Source organism: Centroberyx gerrardi, chromosome 21 (assembly GCF_048128805.1).
Source record: "Centroberyx gerrardi isolate f3 chromosome 21, fCenGer3.hap1.cur.20231027, whole genome shotgun sequence".
Lineage (NCBI taxonomy): Eukaryota > Metazoa > Chordata > Actinopteri > Beryciformes > Berycidae > Centroberyx > Centroberyx gerrardi.
The window spans coordinates 9,765,177-9,788,406 of record NC_136017.1 but is presented as its reverse complement, the minus strand read 5'-3'; the positions used below and the strand labels follow the sequence as shown (position 1 = coordinate 9,788,406).

Below are 23,230 nucleotides of genomic sequence, written 5' to 3'. Positions count from 1 at the left end.
CCATCTGGTAGGCTAACAACAGGTCATTAAAGAGGCGATTATAATCAAACAAAAGTCACAGTCAATAAGCTCTGATTGTGACAAAGTGCCATATTGGTTGGAAGGACTTGCCACTCCATGGGAAGGCAGTGAATAGCTGCTACATTCTCCATTTTCCACTGCGTATTACTACTGCAATCTAGACCCGAATCCCACATTTTGTTGACATTACTACTTTGTTGGATGGTATTATGTACACCATTTACACCTTGCCAAATTGACGATTGCACAAAACAGGCACCAACTCTTCATTCATTCATTTACCCATCTATCCTTGGCTAAGGTTTCACGCAGAAACAGCTGTTGGCTCCTGATTGCATGCTTGAAGCACAGCTCACGTCCTTGGGAATTGAATCTTTCAAAAGTCTGAAATAACATGCAACAGCTCCACATCTCGGTGTTTGGACGGCCGGCGTGTGTTTATCTAGCCTAATGAACCACCTCGGAATTTCCTTTACACTTCACAACATGTTTATTTGTGCCATGGGTGCTGTCAAAGGGACGTGTGGGTGAAACATTTGTGGGTGAAACTGCATTCAGCCAACACCTTAAAACCACAGTCTGTGACCTAAATATCGGAGTAGCATATCCACCACACAAAGCTGAGAAATGGAGCTGTCACCACTCTCTAACTCATGGAAAAATATAGTTATCCTTAATACCTAGGCATTAAATAATTGTTCAATTGTTATTAGAAGGATATTTTGACATTGTGAATTCTAGTCGTTTTCAGGGTTCGAAGTTGAGATTTTTGTTTCTACTTGGTATGTTTTTACTGGCCCAGAAGGCAAAAATGAAATGAACCACTTTTTCATAAATTACACACTAAAATTTCAAATGTCAAAGCATCCCTTCAGGTAATGTCCAGGTATCGGTTTTGGTAGGTACCTGATGGGTGACAAGTGGTTCTGGATGTCTGGTGATGCCATGAACTACAGCCGGTGGGAGGAAGGCTCCACCATTTGGCAAAACAGCAGTCCGTGTGGCGGCATGGCCGCTGGGAACCGCTTCATGTGGGGGGATCATTCCTGCGATGATCACCTTCACTTCATCTGTTTGACAGGTTAGAACTCAGTCTCATCTGCCTGTCTTTTACCTTAGGAGGCCAGAGTTCCCGCACCAAGCAAGAACTAATAGAAACAATTGCTTCGGCTGTACGTTATTTTATTTACGACCAGCCGGGACTGATGTGGTTCAGATGCTGATATATGAAATTCTAGCCAAATAATAAGACACAGTTTGGTTACACCCAACACCTCCACTTTCCTGATTGGAGGGAGGTCTACTGTCATGATGTAGGAGAACTCCTTGGCCTGTGTTTTTTTTTTGCAACCATTAGTGTGTTTCTGTTTACAAGGATGGCGACACTTATTCCTTAAAATCATGAGCAATTCTCCAGAGGATTGTAGGGCACAGATTTTATGTAGAACACAGACATTGTGTTTTTGTCCAGCTCCTTTTGAAGATGAAAGATGAACTTATCTGAAAATAAAACACTCTCCTCTCTCTACCGTCCTTCACCCGCTCCACCCCTCTGTCTTCGCAGGTCCTGGGGAAGGCGTGGATCGAGTGAACTTCTTCAGCACCTACAGAAAAGAAAGGATACACTCAGACTGAAGGGAAACTAAACTCTCGCTACATTGCTTGGGTTCGGTGTGTTTTTCAGTGGAAAATTATTTGCAACTCTGGGCTTTTGTAATATATCATATGCCATTTAACATATGCCATTTCTTTAGTGCTTTAATCCAAAGCACCTTACAGTACAGTACCATGCGTACATTTTTAGCAACAGTGGGCCCAGTGGGAAGCAAACCCGCTAACTCTACCAGTGCACCCTATGGAAGTTGGGTGCTGTGGACGTGGGTGACACATCCTGAGAAGGGATTAGTGGTAAGACCATAAAAACTGCTTCCAAAGCCATCGAAGAGCCGCCAGTCACTCTGAATGATAAGACCAGGCACCAGCGGGGGTTGAAAGTATGGAAATCTATCTCATAACTAAGATAAAAACACAAATGTAATCATATGATGGCATGGCTGTAGCAGAAGTGGGTAGCTATTGGTGTATGCAGTATATTGCTTGCTGATCAAGTGTGGTTTCTGAACAGCTGAGCAGGCCGTATATATATAAGCCATCTGATTATTCTCTGATTGTTGATTTGGTTTTGGTTTTTATTGTTGTTGTGTTTGATGGTGAGGTTGGGATATTGTAGATCCTGTGGACTGGTAAAGTGTCATGTTGCTTCTACTGACTGGATGGTTTAGTGAGGCCTCTGACCCATAGTTAAGAAACACAGACTTAAAGGGTTACAGTGGCTATAAAACTGATTCAACCCCTTTGAATTTTTGTACATTTTACCATCATTTGGGATTTCTGGCCTAAAATCAATGCAAAGTGCTCTTCTAAGAAATGTATGTGAAAGTACAAAGTAAAGTCTAACTACTTTTCTTAGCTTTTTATTCCTGGTTTGCAGTCATTACCTGTCCTACAGTACAAATTGGCCAAAAGCTTTCTCTCTTGCCAGTTAGGAAACCAAGGTGAGGTCTTTATTCAGCTTGTGGATTTGACACATTCTGGGGGAAAAGCACAATGAAAACTCCTCAGGAAAACCCACTGAATATGTTTGAATGTGACCAAAAAGACTAAAATCAGCAGAACACCACATGTACAACTCCACTGAGCTAATGAAGCCAGAGAGTAAATTGTATCTGTCACTTAATGAAGAAAATAAATAAAACTTAGATGTTCATTATTCTTCAGCAGTGTGTCAATAAAGGAACGAAAGCGAAGTCCCAAATTAAAAATGCTCTGGATAGAGTTGCATTGCTGCTTCTCATAAATGCGTATGTAGTCTATGTGATTGAGAAAGTGATTTAACAGAATTACAGCAGCCTCTCCATCCCTTTTACACTGGTTACTGAGTCTTACATATATTGCGTGTCTTTTTAAGTGTTTGATTTATGTTTAATTTCCTCTCATGGGGAGGGAAGGAAGGGCCTGAAGCTACAGAGAAGAATCATATTAGAGAGATACCAAGAAGTCAAGACAAAATGAGCATCCTATAATAGAATAAATAAATTTCATTACCCTCTGCCTTTAATGGCTTTTACTGGGCCCTTTTACTAGGACCAGAATCTTTGACATGTCTTTCATTTATTATTCAATAACAATAATAGCAATACTGTGCCTCCAAAGTAAATTACCACCGTTTGCTAGCATTACAGCATGACTTCGTTAGATAAAAGCAAATGTTTTAGGAGTCCAAAGATTATGTTTTATAATGAATAATGTGTCTCCCAGATGCTACAGAGGTACATGGTGCGGATTTTATTGTGGGGCTATGAATAACTAATGTGGACCTACAGTAAGTCTATTCATTAAGACCTCTATCAAAGTATTGGGGTCAGAAAAACAACATTTCCACCACTCTAGGATCTCTGTGTCAGCTCCCTCCATCTCTCTCTATTTGTTTCCCCTCCTCTCTCTTCTTCCCTGCTCTCTCTGGTTTTTCTTCCCCTCCCTCCTCTCCCTCTCTCTCTCTCTCTCCCTCTCTCTCTCTCATCATCACTCATTATTGCCCTGATGCAGAGTAAACAAGGCCATCTTTCTCTCCATCCGTCTCTCCATCCCTCTTTTCTTTCCAGCTGAATAAATAGATGGATGGGTCTGCCTCCCAAAACCTGCTCACCTCTCCTTTCTTCCCCTTCTCCCCCTCTCTCTCTCCCTCCCTCCCCCCCCCCCCTCTCTCTCTCTCCCTCTCTCTCTCTCTTTCTCATCTCTCTGCCTCTGTCATTAGTATGCAAAGGAAACAATAATATTCCTTCATCTTCCTCCCACCTTCTCCTGCCCCCCTCGCTCTGTTTTTCCCTCCCTATCTTTGTCTCGCTCACTGTGGTTCTCCCTTCACTGCAGAAAATGTCCATTTAACTCTGGTATTTTGTCTTAAAATCCCATGTTTCTTAAAACAAGTGAAAACACATGTCACTGGGGTGGGATTATGTCATGGTGTTTCCAATGCACATCTACTTGATTCAAGGTTTTTTTTCTGAATCGGGTTATTTTCTGTCCTGACAAGCAAAATACCCAAACCAAGTGAAATTTCATTGGAAACAAGTGGAATTATCTCACATTGTCAGAAATTTTCGTTTGTACTAAGAAAAATAACATTTCAAGGCTGGAAGCAAGACTAAAAGCCTTGTTATGATGGACATTTTTTGCAGTGTTTCTTGCTCTCTCCCCTTTCTGTCATTTTCTGCTCTCTCTCTCTCCCTCCCTCCCTCCCTCCCTCTCTCTCTCCGGGTAGGGTGTCTAGGACCCTGTAGCACCTGGTCCTCGCTGACTTGACGTCAGCGCTGTAAAACGGCGGAGATCTCCGGTGCGCGGCGGCAGCGGTGCCACAGGCGCAGCGTCCAGCGCGCAACGGCGGCGGCTCTGATTTCTCCGGCCGACACTCCTCGCATTAACACACCGCGTGGAGGAGGGATACAACCACACACACACACACACACACACACACACACACACACCGACCGACATCCTACCGGGTTTTGCACCGGTACCCCTCGCCTCCCCCTGCCCGACCGACCGCCCGCCCGGCCGCCATGTCCTCTGCTGTCACCGAAACGGAGGAGGCGGCGCGCAGCTCTCCGCTGACGCCGCTGAAGCTGGTCGGGCTGGTGTGCGTCTTCCTGGCGCTCTGCCTGGACGTGGGAGCCGTGATGAGCCCGGCGTGGGTGACGGCCGACGACCAGTACTACCTGTCCCTGTGGGAGTCCTGCTGGAAACCGGCCAGCACCGAGAACTGGCAGTGCAACAGCACGCTGGACTCAGGTAAAGAGAGCGGGGAAGTCTGAATTTATCATAACAACCGCGTCTCCCGTCCTATCCCGTGCGCACTGGACAGGACGGGCTATCCCCCCCTTCCTTATTCCGCTATGTCAGAGTGTATTTACCATGCAGCTTGCACTGTGTAGTTACAGGAGCTTTTTATATACTGGAGAACAATGAGTTGGTTATGAATGTCAGTGGGGAATGATGATAATGATGCTTAAGGACATTCACAGTGTCACATTTGACATTTAAGAGGGAAATGTGGAGGAGAAGGAAATAATCTGTTGAATCTGAACAAGCTGCCAGTAAGCCATAATTAGCTATTGTCCTGGTCAGTATCAGGATGGTTTCCCATTGTACCCCTCCCCATCCATAGCAAAGCCCCATCATGGCATCATCGTTGACCAGTGACTCCTCTGGGAAGCCCACATTAATTACAATCCAGGATCTAAATTAGGTGGCATAGAAGTGAAGTAAAGGTGTTTTGCAAGCTGATAAGCTTACTTGAAATAGAAATACACTCAAACTGAATTTAGAATTGACTTCTGCCTCTAACTTTGTCAAACAAAAAGGCCAAATGCTATTTTAACATACATAAAATATTGAAAACCAAATCTGATGTAGTTTGTCATATTATTACCTGTGAAATAGGCCTGTTAACCAGCTGTAGTGGGAATGGAAACTCCCCTTCATAGCCCCTCTTCCCACTGAACAGGCTGCAGGGGAAATTTGGAAAACACCACCTTGTGTTAAATAGTGAAGCTTAAGTTAATGGGCTCTATGGCTGACTGACAGGTTTGCGTGCAGTGAGTGATTTGAAGGGAAATGGAGGTGGATGAGCAGTGAGGCAGAGGGTAAACTGTGAACTCCAGACAGTGATCACCATAAGGCAAATAACCGGTTATGGGCCATAAGTTATTTATATATTCATTATATTATTTATTTCTGTTTTTTAGAGGACATAATGTCCTGAAACCTCAGTTGAAAAACATTGATCTATCTATCTATCTATTGGATGATTTTAGATGATTATGATTTAGTGATTTAGTGAGTTCATACACTGTAAATCTTTGATATAAAGTCATGTATGCAGCCTAATACTAATTTTAGGCAATTTTATAGGAACATAGGGACATTTTAGGGCAATAAAACATAAGTCAGTGCCATTCTAAACCAATAAATATATATTTTTGTACTCATTTTGCTAGTTGTTTATAGTGATCACTGCCTGGAGAGTATAAGCACTACAGAACTGCCACCACCCAGTCAACTGTCTGGGGTGTAGTCCCTCACCTCCGCCTGATCAATTCATCATCAGCACAGCAGAGCGGATCGGCTTGTGGAGGACAAAACGCTGGCTCACCGCTAGATATTGAGCTCATCCTCCTCACCTCTCCTGTCTCGCTCTTATTTATTTTTTTTTATTTTTTTTTTATATCCTCTCCCTCCCTTTTGTTGTCTAGAAAACGGCCCTGTCGTCACGCCCAGGAGAAGTCTTGCAGATTGCACTGGTGGGAGGGGGGCGGAGTGGGGGGGTGGGAAGGGGGTGGAGTGGGTGGAGTGGGGGGGGGGGGGGGGGGGGGGGGGTCGATCTCAGATGTTGGATCGGTTTCCAGGGAAACGGAGTGCATGAGTTTCCCTTTAATTGAGGCAAAAGTGGGTTTATTTACTACCAGCGTGACACTTGGAGCTGACGGGTGTTAATTGCACATGGGAGTATTAAAAGTAATCATTTAAAAGGTCTTTAAGGTCTCTATCTATCTATCTATCTATCTATCTCTCTTGCTCTCTCTCTCTCTCTCTCTGTCACACACACACACACACACACAAATGTCTACCTGCAGAGCTGATGTGTGACCAATCCATAAGCTCCTGCTCCTCTCTCTGTGGGTGGGATGGGTTCATGTGTGTGTGTGTGTGTGTGTGTGTGTATTTATATGTCTTTGTATACTCAAACAGGGCTAGGACAGCGTGTGTGTGTGTATGTTTTTATGGTTTTGTGTGCTCAAACAGCAGTGTGACAGTGTGTGTGTGTGTGTGTGTGTGTATGCGAGCGAATGAGTGACTGTCTGACTGTGTGCATTTGTGTGTGTGTGAAGGAGAGAGGGGAGACTGAGTGACTGTATCTATGTGAGTGTGTAAATTGGTGTGTGACGAGTGAGCGTGTGTGTGTGTATATGTGTGTGTGTGTGTGTGTGCCAATAAGAGGCTACCGCGTTGAGCTGACCTATTTCTGGACAGTCTCCTCTGAAGCCCAGCTGAATATTTCATGTCACACTCTGATTTCTCTGTTGTTGCTTCTCCTAGGGCCTGGTCACACACACACACACACACACACACACACACATTCACTCACACGCTTTGTGACCGCCACTGTTTGAGCAACTTCTCCCTATCTCACACACACTCATACACACACTCTCTCTCTCTCACACACACACACATCCATACACCAGACCAAGACTGCCTAATTAGATGTCTTGGCAGGGCGGGTGAGAGACACTGTGTCGGTGTATGTGTGTGTGTGTCTCTGTGTGAGTCTCACTAACTCACACACACACTTGCCTTAAAAAATAAATCACTCCCTGCTTGTGCCAACTCCCTTGTCTTGTTACGGCGCCCCAGACAGAGCAAAGCAGCAGTTTCTTTTAATTCAGTCCATCCTTTTCATTTACTATAAGTATTTCAATGTTAGAATAATGTGATTCTTAATTCATCGCCATAGGGAAATTCTCTTTTCGCTTCCCCCCAGGCTCAGCTACAGAGCAGCTGGTAGGGAGTCTTGCTCAAGGGCACTTCGGCAGGGCGGATGTTTGACGACACAGGGGCTTGAACCTGCTAGGCCACCGTACCGCCCAAATAGATCTAGAAAGGGACAGCATAGAGGCTTCGCAGACATGGAGAGGTCACCATATAGACAGCAGAGGGGGTTACAGACATGGAGGGTTACAGGTTTGGGCGACATAACGATATTGTCATTCAGCGCGATTTTGGGAGGCCACAATGAACATGAGTCAGCGGCGCAGCTGGTATCCAAATTTACAGATGGCAATCACATTTGTAAAATCGCGCACATGTTGTTTTCAGTTCTCGGGCGTCTGTCTGTCTGTGTGTAGACACTTCCTTCTGAACACAATAACTCAAGAACAATACATGATAGAATCGTCATACTTACACCACAAGCACATAAACATCAACATAAAACACGTCAGTTCATCTGCGGCAGAGGATTTTATCCCCAGGAAGGAGCAACCAATGCATAGGTGTTTAGAACAGGAAATATGAAAGCGTTCATATAGGTTGAATCACTATTGCATGGCAAAACGGACATTTATTTATATGAAAAAGTTGGGGATTATAACTTTAAACTAACTAAAACTGGAGTTTGCGAAGTTGCCCTCACCACCGACAACAAGCAAAGTGCAGTGATACTGTATGCTGAGGCATCTGTCTGGCATAATTGTCTAATAGCTCAATCAGAGTAAAAGTAAAACACCTTTATTACCCAACATGCACAGTGTAGCTGCTAATTAATTGGGATGAGATGAAGAATTAGGCATAAAGGAATGAACTCACATTTAGTGCAAAATAGAGGCCTATTGTGTAAGGGCCATATGTAGAAATTGCAATAGTCTACCAGCTTCTTTTCAACCGATGTAGAGCAATGATAATATTGTTATTGTCATCAAAGGGATATTATCAATAGGATATCGCTCAAGTCTGGGTTGCAGACATATGGGGTGACAGATACGGAGGGATCACAGACATCAAGGGCTACAGACGTTAAGGAATAAAAGACATGGAGGGTTACAGACCTACATGGAGGGAGAACTTCAACAGCAAGGAGCTGACCAGCTTATGAGATTTAGCTTATGAGATCTGTTCAGCTCCACACAGAAACCCCGGGTTTGAAATGCCTCAAAGGCAGAAACACACACACAAACACACACACACACACTTTGTTGAAGGGTGTTTGAACCTTAAGAAGTAACAATATGCTAAGAGCCATACCTGGAAGCCAACCTTCTTTCTTTCTTCTCTTTTATTCTCTCTCTCTCCCCCAATCCCTCCTTTCTCCTCCCTCCTTACATTCCCCTGCCGGGCTCAACAGCAGACCTTCAGATGAATAAGTCGCCCCAGACCACTTCTGCTTGTCCTCCCCTCCCCTCATCCATCCCTCCCTCCTTCCCTCCCCTCCATCTCTCCTTCCCCTCCTCATCCCTCCCTCCTTCCCTCCCCTCCATCTCTCCTTCCCCTCCTCATCCATCCCTCCTTCTCCTTTTCCCATCCCTTTCCCCACTGCCTCCATCTCTCCCACATCCCTCTCTTCCACCCTTCTCCTTTCCCCTCCTCATCTTTCCATCCCTCCTTTCTTTTTTTTCCCTACAACTCACATTTCATCGCTCATGCTTTATACTCAACTGATAAGTAGGCACATCTGTTTTTCATCACGGTTTTCTTTTTTCCTTCAGAAAAATAACATACAAGGCTATGTTAACATGTTTAAATCAAACTGCAAATGCACATTAATAGGCGGAGGAAAAAAAAAAAAGGTGCTATTGCTACCGATATGTGTGTCATTCATCTGACCTTGAGAGAATATGTCCTGGTCTCATTGTTGGATCTGGTTTCAGCCTGAGACTCTTAAACAGTCGCTAACAGAGAGAAAGCTGGTGCCCTGTCTCTCCTTTTCTCACATTATATGTAGTTTGTGTTTAGCAGTTCATTTTTAACCATATATTGTATTTTATTACACGGTCATTATGGATATGAGGGAGCTGTAATGGAAAAAGGTTTAGGGGAAGGCGGGGTCTGCGGTGCCATGTTTCGTCTTTAATCATTACCAATTACTCATGAATGACAAGTTTTTCAAAGGAGCAACATGCTTGTATGCTTCTGTTGGTGGTGTTAATGTAATGCAATGACAGACATGGACACTTCATTTTGACCCACAGTGCACAATACCAGCTAGGTTAATTGCAGTCCAGGTTGAGTCACAGCTTGCGGAGGTAAATAACTCAGGGGCTGACATGAAATCAGGGGTCATATTTTACCAGATATTATATTTACTTAATCTGCAGATATGGAAATGAGGGAGCTGTAATTTAAAGTCACAATAGACACACTGTGGAGTGCGTCATACTTCGAAAGCGACGCCCATCATGTGGGAAAACAATATCGCCAACAAAGCAGCGGTCGGGAGGAAATCTTTTCAGATACGGACAGCTTTACCAGGTTTTTCCTGACTAGTATTTGACAAGTATGTCAAAGAATTATTTCGGCACACTGCCTTCAACAGAGAGGGAAAGGTACATTGAAAAAATGAACTGAATTGGCTTCCATCAGTGTCCTTTTTCATTACTCCAATAAAGCTGGATAAATGATCCCACGCAGTGACCTGAAGTGAAATACTTGGACATTTACCACTACTTAATTTAATCACCAGGTAAGATAATAAGTTGACCTTGAATAATTTCACTTCATATTTCAAAATTTGAAATACAGCTATGCTTTTCAGACTATAAGTTTGAGCGATGCTGATGTGACATTGGTCATTAGTGGATTGTTGCTATGTTAGCTAACAAGTCAGGGTGAGATTTCTCGTTCGTTTTGCACCCTGGAATGGCAGTCAGTACAGAGCAAAATATCCTGAGACCCACACATGAACACACAACTCATCTGTTTTATGGAGAGGAATTGGCTCAGTAATGTTAGTTGTCATAATGTACATCTATTAAACAGTAAATGCCAAAAAATTGACAACATTTTTATTTCCTTGTATTTTTATATCAAAATCCCATTGCTTTTACTTCCCGGAAAACAGTGCATCTTTAATGGTGACCTCATTGTGTACCTTGTAGGCGAACATTAAAATTCCCACCAATAAAACCATAACAGATTTTTAAACAATCCGCCCCTCCCATCAAATAAAACTGTGTTTCTCTCCCTAACTGATCTCCCATTGGTTTACACTTTTGAATGATCCCTCCCCATGTTATGTCCCACCCCAATGTCCTGTTTCATGAGGAAATATGTCAAATTATAGAAGCAAGATGATCTCAAACTGTGGTTTCAATGTGACTTTAAAGAGATTTTAGGGGAAGGTGGGGTCAGTTGTGCCATGTTTTGACAAGATCCCACATTCATCAAGCTTTGTTGTAAAAGAAGCTTGATAGTTTGGTCACCATTGACCGGATCTAAAAACCTCCATAAACCTTGCTTTCTCTCTCTCTCTCTCTCTCTCTCTCTCTCTCTCCTCCCCTGTCTCTCTCTCTCTCTCCCTCTCACTCACTCTCTCTCTTTTCTCTCTCTCACTCTCAATTGTTCTCCCTCTTCCTTTCCTTCTTTTCTTTTCCTTTTCTCCTCTTTCTCCTTCGTTGTCCCTCTTGCATTCCCTCCCGTCTCCTTTGTCCCCTCCTCTCCTCCACTCTCATCTTTCCCTTCTCCCCCAGGCCCTCCATCATTACATTTCTCATTTTCATCATTTCCTCTCCCGATTCCTCCAATCCTCCCTTCCCTTCTCTTTGTTCTCCCTCTCTCTCTCCCTCCATTCCTCCTTGTCCTCTCCTACTTCTCTCCCTCCCCATTCTCTCTTTCTTTTCTCCTCTCCTGTCTCCTCTAGCTCCCTCGTTCTTCTTTCCTACCCTTTTTTCTCAGAGGGTCTGGTCGCTTTACCTCCGTCTCTCTTCTTTCCTCCCTTTCTCTTCTCCTCTCCCTCTCTCTCTCTCTCCCCTCACCTCTCCCCTCTCCCTCTCTCCAGCCTTCCTCCTCTCCCTGCATCTCGCCTCTCCCCTCTCTCTCTTCTGTCCTTTCCCATTTTCTTAGAGGGACAAGTCTTTCCCCTTCACATCCCTTCTCTCTCCCTCTCCAATCCTCACCTCCTCTACCTCTCTCTCTCTCTTCCACCCCCCCCCCCCTCCTCCATCTCTCCTCTCAGTGATTCCCCAGAGACTCCCGTTCTATTTGTAGCGGCTGAATGAGGAGCGGGAAATAATGTGGCATTCAGCTCTGTGGCAAACAGACAGGGGAATAGCTAGGAAACTACTACTGCCACCCCCCACCACCCCCTGCCACCCCCAACGCACACACACACAAATAAACACTCACACACACACAACCCATTTGGTGGATGCTTTTATCAAACGCTACTATTTCAGCATGGGCGGCCCCAGTGGGACTGGAACCCCTCACCCTGGCGTGGTTTAGTGCCTTGCTCCACCCACTGAGCTGCACCAGGGTATCTGGTCTGAAAACAATTCTTAAAATAAATGATCTTAATTATTTATGGCCTTAAACGTATTAACATGTCTTCAATACAGTTATTGGAGGTCTTATTTTTGACAGGTTTCTTTGCACTGCATGTCCACTCTTACATTAATACAGTGATGCAATTTTTCATATCTTATTATATCATATCTGCAATTCTACTTTATGCCCTTTAACTTAGCCCCTTAATTTCCTGTTGTCCTTTGGCTTATACTGCCCATTTAAAAACTTTCATTAGCCATGTTTCATTCAGAAGTAGTCTGGTTTTGCCGGTTTTATTTCTTTATTTTTTTGGTTTTTAAATTGCTCTTTAATTCCAGGTTAAAGGTCTAAAAAACGTCTTAAATTTGCCTTTCTGAAACATGCAGATACCCTATACACAGAGAGCAAAACCACTAACCCAGGCAGTGATGATGTCATTCTGCCAGGACCTTGAGTACACACACACACACACACACACACACACACACACACACACACACACACACACACAGATTAAAATGACATGATGGAAGCATCTATACGTACTCTTGATTTTAAATTCAAGGCTGACAGACTAATGAGTTCTGGCTCAGGTGCAGAAGCTCAGACCTTGAATACCAGAGCACCTAATCACCGTGAGAGCTTGGAGTGGCTTTACAGTAAAGTAAAATGCTATGGTGCTGTGGTAATCCTGTCACATGGCAAACACTCACATTACACCAAGAGGGATTTCTGAGTCTGTGTGTGTGTGTGTGAGAGAGAGAGAGAGAAAAATACATTTGCAACACTTAAATCTACCATAGTGTGTTCTCATGTGTGTGTGAGAGGAAGCCACTATGGTACATGTAACTGATTTGCAACAGTTACATATGCCATAGTGTGTGTGTGTGTGTGTGTGTGAGAGAGAGAGATTCATTCGCAACAGTTATATGTACCATAGTGTGTATGTGTGTGAGAAAAAGATTTGCAAATGTCAAATCTACCAGAGTGTGTGTGTGTGTGTGTGTGTGTGTGAGATTAAGACAAGGAGAGCTTTGCATAGTTTAAATCTACCATAATGTATGTGCATATGTGTGTGAGAGACAAAAAGGCAGAGAGAGAAAGAGATTTATATCAGTTAAATCTACCATAGTGCATGTGTGTGTGTATGTGAGAGAGAGAGAGAGAAAGAGATTTATATGTATCATAGTGAGTGTGTGTGAAAAAGTGTGAATGAGTGAGATATATGTTTCTCACTATTCGTATTACCTATAATAGAGGATGTATCGCTTATAGTGGCCAATGACATTTATGATTATTTTTTCTTTACTTCTGATTGGTTGTACAAGCCGTCCGTTTGTTCACAGCGACTTTCGATTGGCCGTGATTTCTGGCAGCGAGAGCGCCCGGCTCCCCGCTGAGAGCCATGTTAAAAATGAATGAAAGATAAACCACCTCCATCCATCCCTCCATCTCACTGTCATCCCTCGTTCCATTTCCACATCCCTCGCTGCACTGCTTGAACAGGGCGACTTCTTTGGCCGGCTCCGATGGGCAGCCGCTCCCCGGGGAACTGCCTCAGCATTGTTGCTTTAGTCCGGTCAAGTTCAGAGTCACGTCGTGTTTTCCGTTGCCCAGAGTGCTTCGCAAAAAGATGAAAAGCAAACGGAAAGAAAGAGGCAGAAAGACTCAAATCACTTGCACAAACAGATACAAGCAGATGCGCTCGCACAGATCAAACAGAGTCAAAGGGCTAAAAAATAGAAATGGGGTTTTCACCTAGGAATACCTTGTTGCCAGGAGACATTTAAATAGAGCTGAATAGGCTGTTGCAGGTGAATGAGTGTATTGCCTATCTACACTGGCCAGAAAATTACCTGCTGTATCACCTTCCTAATCACCAGCATCGTTCAGACTGAGGCGATACAAGCCTCCCCTAACGATAGAAAACAAACAAGGGTTCTTGTGTCTCCTCTTTCTATCCCTCTCTCCATCCCTCTCCTCTTCTCTCCCTCCTTCCTCCACTCTCCTTTCCCTTCTCTATACCGCCATCCCTCTTTCCATCTTCTTTCCTTCCCCTCCCCTCTTCCTTCCCCCCTCTCTGTCCATTGGTCTTTCTCTCTCCTCTCATCTTTAATCTCTCCTATCCCTCTCTACTTCCCACTATCCATCTCTCCGTCTCGTCTTTCTTCTCTACCTCCCTCTCTCCATCCCTCTCCATGTCTTCTTTCTTCTCCACTTCCCTCTCTCCATGCCTCTCCATGTCTTCTTTCTTCTGCACTTCCCTCTCTCCATCCCTCTCCATGTCTTATTTCTTCTGCACTTCCCTCTCTCATCCCTCTCCATGTCTTCTTTCTTCTCCACTTCCCTCTCTCCATCCCTCTCCATGTCTTCTTTCTTCTGCACTTCCCTCTCTCCATCCCTCTCCATGTCTTCTTTCTTCTCCACTTCCCTCTCTCCATCCCTCTCCATGTCTTCTTTCTTCTCCACTTCCCTCTCTCCATGCCTCTCCATGTCTTCTTTCTTCTCCACCTCCCTTTCTCCATGCCTCTCCATCTCTTCTTTCTTCTGCACTTCCCTCTCTCCATTCCTCTCCATGTCTTCTTTCTTATCCACTTCCCTCTCTCCATCCCTCTCCATGTCTTATTTCTTCTCCACTTCCCTCTCTCCATGCCTCTCCATGTCTTCTTTCTTCTCCACTTCCCTCTCTCCATCCCTCTCCATCTCTTCTTTCTTCTGCACTTCCCTCTCTCCATCCCTCTCCATGTCTTCTTTCTTCTCCACTTCCCTCTCTCTCATCCCTCTCCATGTCTTCTTTCTTCTGCACTTCCCTCTCTCATCCCTCTCCATGTCTTCTTTCTTCTGCACTTCCCTCTCTCATCCCTCTCCATGTCTTCTTTCTTCTCCACTTCCCTCTCTCCATGCCTCTCCATGTCTTCTTTCTTCTCCACCTCCCTCTCTCCATGCCTCTCCATCTCTTCTTTCTTCTGCACTTCCCTCTCTCCATTCCTCTCCATGTCTTCTTTCTTATCCACTTCCCTCTCTCCATCCCTCTCCATGTCTTATTTCTTCTCCACTTCCCTCTCTCCATGCCTCTCCATGTCTTCTTTCTTCTCCACTTCCCTCTCTCCATCCCTCTCCATCTCTTCTTTCTTCTGCACTTCCCTCTCTCCATCCCTCTCCATGTCTTCTTTCTTCTCCACTTCCCTCTCTCTCATCCCTCTCCATGTCTTCTTTCTTCTGCACTTCCCTCTCTCCATCCCTCTCCATGTCTTCTTTCTTCTGCACTTCCCTCTCTCATCCCTCTCCATGTCTTCTTTCTTCTGCACTTCCCTCTCTCCATGCCTCTCCATGTCTTCTTTCTTCTCCACCTCCCTCTCTCCATGCCTCTCCATGTCTTCTTTCTTCTCCACTTCCCTCTCTCCATGCCTCTCCATGTCTTCTTTCTTCTCCACCTCCCTCTCTCCATGCCTCTCCATCTCTTCTTTCTTCTGCACTTCCCTCTCTCCATTCCTCTCCATGTCTTCTTTCTTATCCACTTCCCTCTCTCCATCCCTCTCCATGTCTTATTTATTCTCCACTTCCCTCTCTCCATCCCTCTCCATCTCTTCTTTCTTCTCCACTTCCCTCTCTCATCCCTCTCCATCTCTTCTTTCTTCTCCACCTCCCTCTCTCCATGCCTCTCCATGTCTTCTTTCTTCTCCACTTCCCTCTCTCCATCCCTCTCCATGTCTTCTTTCTTCTGCACTTCCCTCTCTCCATCCCTCTCCATGTCTTCTTTCCTCTCCACTTCCCTCTCTCCATCCCTCTCCATGTCTTCTTTCTTCTCCACTTCCCTCTCTCCATCCCTCTCCATGTCTTATTTCTTCTCCACTTCCCTCTCTCCATCCCTCTCCATCTCTTCTTTCTTCTGCACTTCCCTCTCTCCATCCCTCTCCATGTCTTCTTTCTTCTGCACTTCCCTCTCTCATCCCTCTCCATGTCTTCTTTCTTCTGCACTTCCCTCTCTCCATCCCTCTCCATGTCTTCTTTCTTCTGCACTTCCCTCTCTCCATCCCTCTCCATGTCTTCTTTCTTCTCCACTTCCCTCTCTCCATCCCTCTCCATGTCTTCTTTCTTCTGCACTTCCCTCTCTCATCCCTCTCCATGTCTTCTTTCTTCTCCACTTCCCTCTCTCCATCCCTCTCCACGTCTTCTTTCTTCTCCACTTCCCTCTCTCCATCCCTCTCCACGTCTTCTTTCTTCTGCACTTCCCTCTCTCCATTCCTCTCCATGTCTTCTTTCTTATCCACTTCCCTCTCTCCATCCCTCTCCACGTCTTCTTTCTTCTCCACTTCCCTCTCTCCATCCCTCTCCACGTCTTCTTTCTTCTCCACCTCCCTCTCTCCATGCCTCTCCACGTCTTCTTTCTTCTCCACTTCCCTCTCTCCATCCCTCTCCATCTCTTCTTTCTTCTCCACCTCCCTCTCTCCATCCCTCTCCATCTCTTCTTTCTTCTGCACTTCCCTCTCTCTATCCCTCTCCATCTCTTCTTTCTTCTCTACCTCCCTCTCTCCACCCCTCTCCAAATCTCTTTCACCTCTTCTTCTTTCTTTATCTCTCTCTTCCACCTCTCCCATCTTTCATATCCTTTTTTCCCCCCACACATATGACACTGTATTTATGTATCGGACATATTTACACACTTGAATAGCCATAGAATAAAAAAATAAGACCTGAAAAAATAGACCTGCTTTGAAGATGCTACAATGAAAGTTACATTTTAAGGTTGGAGTGATACTTGGTTCCTTGATGTTTTATCCCAAAGTTTCCGTTTGAAGTTTCCATTTTAGGAGTTATGCCCTTGGGGAGGACAGACATTTTTTTATTTTATTTTATTTTTTTGGTAATGTACCACTTCTGGTGTTAAAACCTGACTGGTTTCAGTGGGAATAGGTTTCACCACATCTAACATGAGCCAGGCCACTTTGACAGCATCACATCCGATCACAGTGTGGAGGCAGACAGGTGGAATAAAAGGTTAGAGAAATGGTCAAATGTCTTTTCTCCCTCTGCGGCCAGATGGATTAGACAACAAGGTGTGTCTGTGTGTGTGTGTGTGTGTGTGTGTGTGTCCAGCCCCCAGGAGAGAGAGGGGGAGGAGGAGTAGTAGCAACAGAAAACTTGTGTGTGTCTTGCGTTTGACATGATGTATGGCGTAGCTTGTGGGTGTGTCTCTGCATGTGTGTGCGCGTGTGTGTGTGTGTGTGTGTGTGTGTGTGTGTGTGCGTGCTATTTCAGTGTGTGTCTAGGCACTATGCTCCCTATATATAAATGCGGACGGATTTTTGATAACATGCCAGCAAAGCTTTTTAGCCGGGGCTTTTTGTCAGCTCAGGTATACTAAGTGCTCTCTCTCTCTCTCTCTCTCTCTCTCTCTCTCTTTCTCTCTCTCTCTTTCTCTCTCACCCCATCTTCCCAGTCTCCCCTCCCTCTCTCGCCCCCCCTCTTCTTCCTCTTCTCCTCCTTTTGGCATTTCTTTTCATGCTGCCCTCTCTCTGTCCTTGTAACATTATGCTCGTGCCTCTCCCCTTGCTTCTCCTCCTCCTCCTCTCTTCTTTTTATCGGCCATCAACCTCTCTACGACACTCTGCCGCTTCCTCTCTTCATCTCTCCTTCCCTCCCTCCTTCCATCCCTCCCTCTCTTCCTCACAGCGTTACTTCCCCTCTTTCTTCCTCGCTTCCTTTTGTTTTTGTTGGTTCCTTGTTTCATACACTGCATTCATTTGTTCCCTCTTCCCTCATTCCTCCCTTCCATCCCTCTATTTTTTATCTCCCCTTCTTTTCCTCCTTTCATTCCTCCCTTCCTTCCCTCCCTCTATCTTTCCTTGCTTCTTTCCTTTTATCCCCCTTTCTCCCTTCATTCCTTCTTTCTGTCATTCCTTCCGTCGTCCATGCTTCTCTTCCTTCTATCTTCTTGTCCTCCCCTCCCGTCCTTTATTCCTTTCTTCCCTCATTCCACCCTTCATTCCCTCTATCTTTCCTTGTTTCCTTACTTTCATTCCCCCTTCTTCCCTCATTCCTCCCTTCCTTGCCTACATCTTTCCTTGCTTCCTTCCTTTCATCCCCCCTCTTTTTTCCCTTCTTTTCCCCCCTTGTTCCTTCATTTTTTCATTCATTCCTTCCATACTCCATCTTCTTCTTCCTTCCCTCCCTTCCTTTATTCCTTCCTTCACTCATTCCTCCCTTCTTTCCCTCTCTCCTTTCTTTGCTTCCTTTTCTCCCTTCTATCTACTTGTTCTCCCTTCCTTCTCCCTTCCTCTCCTTCCCTCTATCTTTCCTTGCTTCCCTCCTTTTATCCCCTTTTCTTTTCTCCCTCTGTTCCCTCCTTTGTTTCTTTGTTCATTCCTCCCTTTTTCATTAATTCCTTCCTTCTTCCATCCTTTTCTCCCTCCCATCTGCCTGCCCTATCTTCCTACCTTCCTTCCTTCTCTTCCTCTATTCCATCCTTCTTCCTCCCTTCCCTCCTTCCCTCATTCTCTCCCACGCTGCCTCTTCTCTCTCCTCTCAGCAAACTCAACGGTGACAAAGACAGTTCAAATGAAACGTGAAATAAAGTAATTCCTCTCCTGTTGCTCTCCCCCCCCCCCTCCTCCTCCTCCTCCTCCTCCTCCTCCTCCTCCTCCTCCTCCTCCCTCTCTCCAAGGTCTTGTGCCTTTCTTTCTTTTTTAGCTCTGCCATGCCGTCGCTGTGTTGCATTTATTCATGAATGTTCTCTAAATGTTACTCCATACTTTTTTATTGCCAGAACTTTCCGAATGCTGCTTTCTTGTCCGGACGCTCCCTCAATCGCTCTCCTTTCTTCTTTATCTCCCTTCTTCTGCCATATCCCCCCCCCCCCCCCCCCTCTATTTTGTTGTCTCCTTTTCTCCCTCCCCTCACTGTCCAGACTGGCAGGTTGCTACGCTGGCCCTGTTGCTAGGGGGCGGAGCCTTGGTGCTGATGTCGTTCCTGGTCGCTCTGGTTGCCGTGTGCATCGGCACGAGACGGCGATTCTACGCGCCCGTTGCCGTCATGCTCTTCGCCGCAGGTTCACATGCACACACGCACACACACATGCACACACACACACGCACATACACACACACACACACACATACACACAGAGGGTAAACAATAATGTTTGCTTACTTATTATAAAGGCACGCAAACACTCAAATACACATAAGTTTGCATGCATGTCAAAAACAAATGCATGAATGTCAAAATGTATGTGCGGAAGAGTGCACACACACACATACACACAAACTGCTATAGGCTATGTGTATGCACTTTCACACACACACATATACACACACATACACACACCCTCATGTAGACATCGCAATACACACGCTTACTCAAACGCACATGCACACACACACACACACACACACACACAATTTCTGTCTTCCTCAAACTCATTTAGAGAAAATCCTGTTTTTATGACTCGGGCCCAGCAGGGTCGGCGCGGAGTGTCACGCCTGTCCGTTTAATTTCCCCTGCCAACCCCAATCTCAAATTGGACAACTGTCAAGTTTCCACATTTTCCCATTTTCACCGCCTGGAATAATTGGAAAATTTCATTTTTTTAGGCGTGAAATGTTTCATTTTGCAAAGCTGGATGTGTTGCCTGTCAGAAAACCACAGCAGTTAGATACAACACTCAAAATCACCTCACCTTAAAGGGATAGTTCAGAGTTTTAAGGAGTCTATGTGAACTGGTAGTCCTGTGAAGATTTCTTTCTTCAGCTATAGTGATGAGGCCTGGTCATATTGCAAATCCAATAAAGAAATCAAGGTCTGGCAAAAATTTCTAAAAGGAATATATGTAGGAGCCCTGTTTGAATTTTGAGAAATTAGAAGCTGAGCCTCACAAGTGCAAGTCAATAGGGCTGAAAAACTTTTTGAAAAATCATATTTCTAATCACTTCATCAATCATGCAACCCTAACCTTGCCATAAAACTGCTGGAAAACTGCGATTTGTTGTCATTTTTCAGAGAAGTGATTTTCAGCACCGTTGATTTGAAATCTTATCAGAAAAAGTCAAAATGCACTCTTCTGATTCAATAATTAATAAATCAAACTAAATCATTTATTGAACCCTATTATATAATATGCCATTTTAAAGCTATGAACCTAAAGATCAGTAACACTTGCTCCCACAATGTGCCTGTTTCTCCATGCTGGGTCACAAACGCTAACTTCTCCTTCCCATATCTGAAAAAGTCAAACACTGAGGGCTTTTTGGAAGGACTAAAAAGGGACTCAGTGAATGATAAATCAGATATAGGCTTCTTAACAACCAACTACCCCTTTAAGATTGTTTTTCCACACCATCTGTGTTAATATTAGCATGTCTTTTGGATATTATGCATTCTATGTTTTTTCCCTTCTTTTAGGAAAGTGCCAGGGCTTGTTTATGTTCCCACAAGATGAATTCCCTTTGAAGAAATAACGATTGATGTGTTCTCCTTTGTTCTACTGCCACCCATCTCTCTCCCCTCCTTTTTTAAACATCTAGCTCCCTGCCCATTCTCCCCCTTCCCCTCCCTCTGCCCTCCTTTTTACCTCCCGTAATCCCTCCATCCCTCCTTAAACTCAGCCCGTCTCCTTCCTCCTCCTCTCACCCTCTCTCCATCCCTCCCTATCTCATCTTAACTCATTAGTTGATCTCCCATTGCTCTATTTGGCCCACGCTCATCCCTCCTTTATCCCTCCATCTTTCCAGCCCTCCCAGCACCCGCTCTTCTTCCTTTCGACCCCTTAATCCACCTCCTACCCACGTCCTCCTTCTCATCCCCCCAATTCCTACACCTCTCTCATCCCACCTCCACCTCTCCATCCTTCCTTCCATCCCATCCTCTCTCCTCTTACCCCGTCTCAGTTCCTCCAGAATGTCTCCTTTTTCTCCTTCGTCATCCTCCCTCTTTCCCCCATGCCTGATCAAGTTTGATTTATTTTGTTTTTCTAAAATGTGCTAAATGAACTAAACAGAACTAAATGACACCCCCTCCGGGCGTGCCGCTTGGTTCTCGACCCAGTCGATGTTCATTTCTGCTGTTTTTCTAATATGTGCAGAATGAACTGCTTTGTAGTGGCTGCTAAAAACAAAATAAAAAATGAACCAAGAAAAAAAAAAAGAAATGAAAAGTATCTGTGACCAAACACCGTGAACTCAGGCTTATTAAAGTTTACAGGAGACCCATTTCACATCAGAAAAAGTTGGTTTGCATTGCACTCTTTTGATTCAATAATTAATCATTCAAACAAAATAATTTATTGAGCCCTATTATGTAATAAAGCATTTTAAAGCTCTGAGTGCAAAGATCTCCCAATTTCTGCTGTTTTTCTATGTTGGGTCCTGATAGTTTACCCTGTAGCTGAAATATATATTTAATATATATATATATTTATCATTTATAACCCCTCCTGCTCTTCATGTCATCCTGCAGGCATGATCTACTAAACATAAAGATTATAGATTCTGTAGTGACTACAGAAACTATTGTTGTCTAGCTATTGTTTTAGAAATGATTGCTGTAGTGAAACATATATATATTTTTATTTATAACCTCTCTTCCCCCTCATCCAGTTGTCCTCTAGGTCTATTAAAGGACTTTGCTGACTTTTTGGGAGTTTGGTCCACTGGTCACTATATCTGACAAGAGTATTGATACCAAAATCATCTCTGTGTCTCTGGTAGAAAGCTCTGTCTGGTGCATACAGTATGCTGAGTAATCGTAGGCAATTAGCATTATCCAAAGTATGAAAATAGACCTTTTAGTAATTCAAAATTGGTGTTGGTTTTTATTCTGTTGCCTGCTGAGTCATAACTTCATCATTAATGAAGTCCATTACGAATCAACAGTGCAAAACCCTTTAGCTGTCTGGCTAACTTCCTCACTTCCTGTGTAAACAAAACTTACACTCAAAGTCTTGTGGGAAGAGAGATCGTCTGCCAGAGAAAGTACTTCCAAAAAGTGCATTGTTTTTTGTCTGTTTTACCACTCCCCTAAACAAGCCTGGCAGGTTTAGACATGTGTCATTAAAATTAACTAACCATCCAGCCTTAGAGCTTTCTGCCGGAGACACAGAGAAGATTTTAGTGCCAATCCTCTCACATTCTCTCACATATTGGGTAAGATGACCAATGGGCCAAACTCCCAAAAAAGCAATTGTAGCCCTTTAACTGTTGTTTCTATAGTGATGATAGAAATGAGACTTGTTAGAAATGATCATTTGCCCTGTAGTTATCATCTGGCCCTGTCTTCCAGTTGTCCTCCAGGCGTGCAGCTTGGTCCTCTACCCCATCAAGTTCATCGAGAGCATCAACCTGCGGATCTACCACGAGTTCAACTGGGGCTACGGCCTCGCCTGGGGCGGGACCATCTTCTCCTTCGGCGGGGGAATCCTCTACTGCCTCAACCCCAAGAACTACGAGGACTACTACTAGGTCAGCTTCGCACCGACAAAACCCTACAGCCGCACGTTACGTCCTGGGAGAGGTACATTCAGGGGGTGAGGTGAGGTGAGGGTGGGGTGGGGTGGGTGTGGGTTTTTTTCTCTTAACGGCCTCAATCCCCAAGAACTGTGAGGACTACTGCTAGCTGCTAGCTTTACACCGACGGGGATTCGGACCGACAACCCCACCGCCACAAGCTGCGTCCTTGGTGTGGGGTTCAGGGGGATTTTTGTTTATTGCCTCAATCCCCAGAACTGTGAGCGCCACGACCAGTACAGCGTTGTTGTCCCGGGAGAGATTTGAACTGGCAACCCTGCAGGAACGAAGCAAGAGAGGGGTTGGGTGGAAAGAGACGGAGGTGTAGGGTGACGCTGCTGCCTCGGTCCCAAGCTACGAACTACACTACAAGGACTCCTGCTTAACAACTCACTACTGACTACCTAACTTATTGACTAACTTGGTCATGAACCCGGATGGGGGAGTGGGAGGCTTTTACCGCATGTGCACGCACGCACACCCATGCACACACGGGCACACACAAGCACACATACATACAACTTTGACCCATTCATAAATTATAGTGAGCGCACTGCATCATCAAAGCATCGGGCTGGACTCATCCATCCAGACATCTTGACGAAACTTAAATT

General features: G+C 44.7%; 1 protein-coding gene across 1 annotated transcript; it reads left to right on the top strand.

The window, feature by feature from the left end:
* The first annotated feature begins 4,640 nt into the window (after positions 1-4,640).
* Positions 4,641-22,571, top strand: LOC139928801 (transmembrane protein 47-like). Its single transcript, XM_071921456.1, has 3 exons — positions 4,641-4,869; positions 19,025-19,165; positions 22,393-22,571. Exons 1-3 carry the CDS (start codon positions 4,641-4,643, stop codon positions 22,569-22,571), a joined length of 549 nt encoding a protein of 182 aa, XP_071777557.1.
* The last annotated feature ends 659 nt before the right edge of the window (positions 22,572-23,230 follow it).

What these genes read in the sequence shown, in the direction of transcription:
- LOC139928801 (XM_071921456.1), top strand. Translation starts at nt 4,641, where the DNA reads ATGTCCTCTGCTGTCACCGAAACGGAGGAGGCGGCGCGCAGCTCTCCG. An exon ending in CAACAGCACGCTGGACTCAG is followed by an intron (nt 4,870 to 19,024) that starts GTAAAGAGAGCG and finishes CTCACTGTCCAG; the next exon opens with ACTGGCAGGTTGCTACGCTG. An exon ending in CGTCATGCTCTTCGCCGCAG is followed by an intron (nt 19,166 to 22,392) that starts GTTCACATGCAC and finishes CCTGTCTTCCAG; the next exon opens with TTGTCCTCCAGGCGTGCAGC.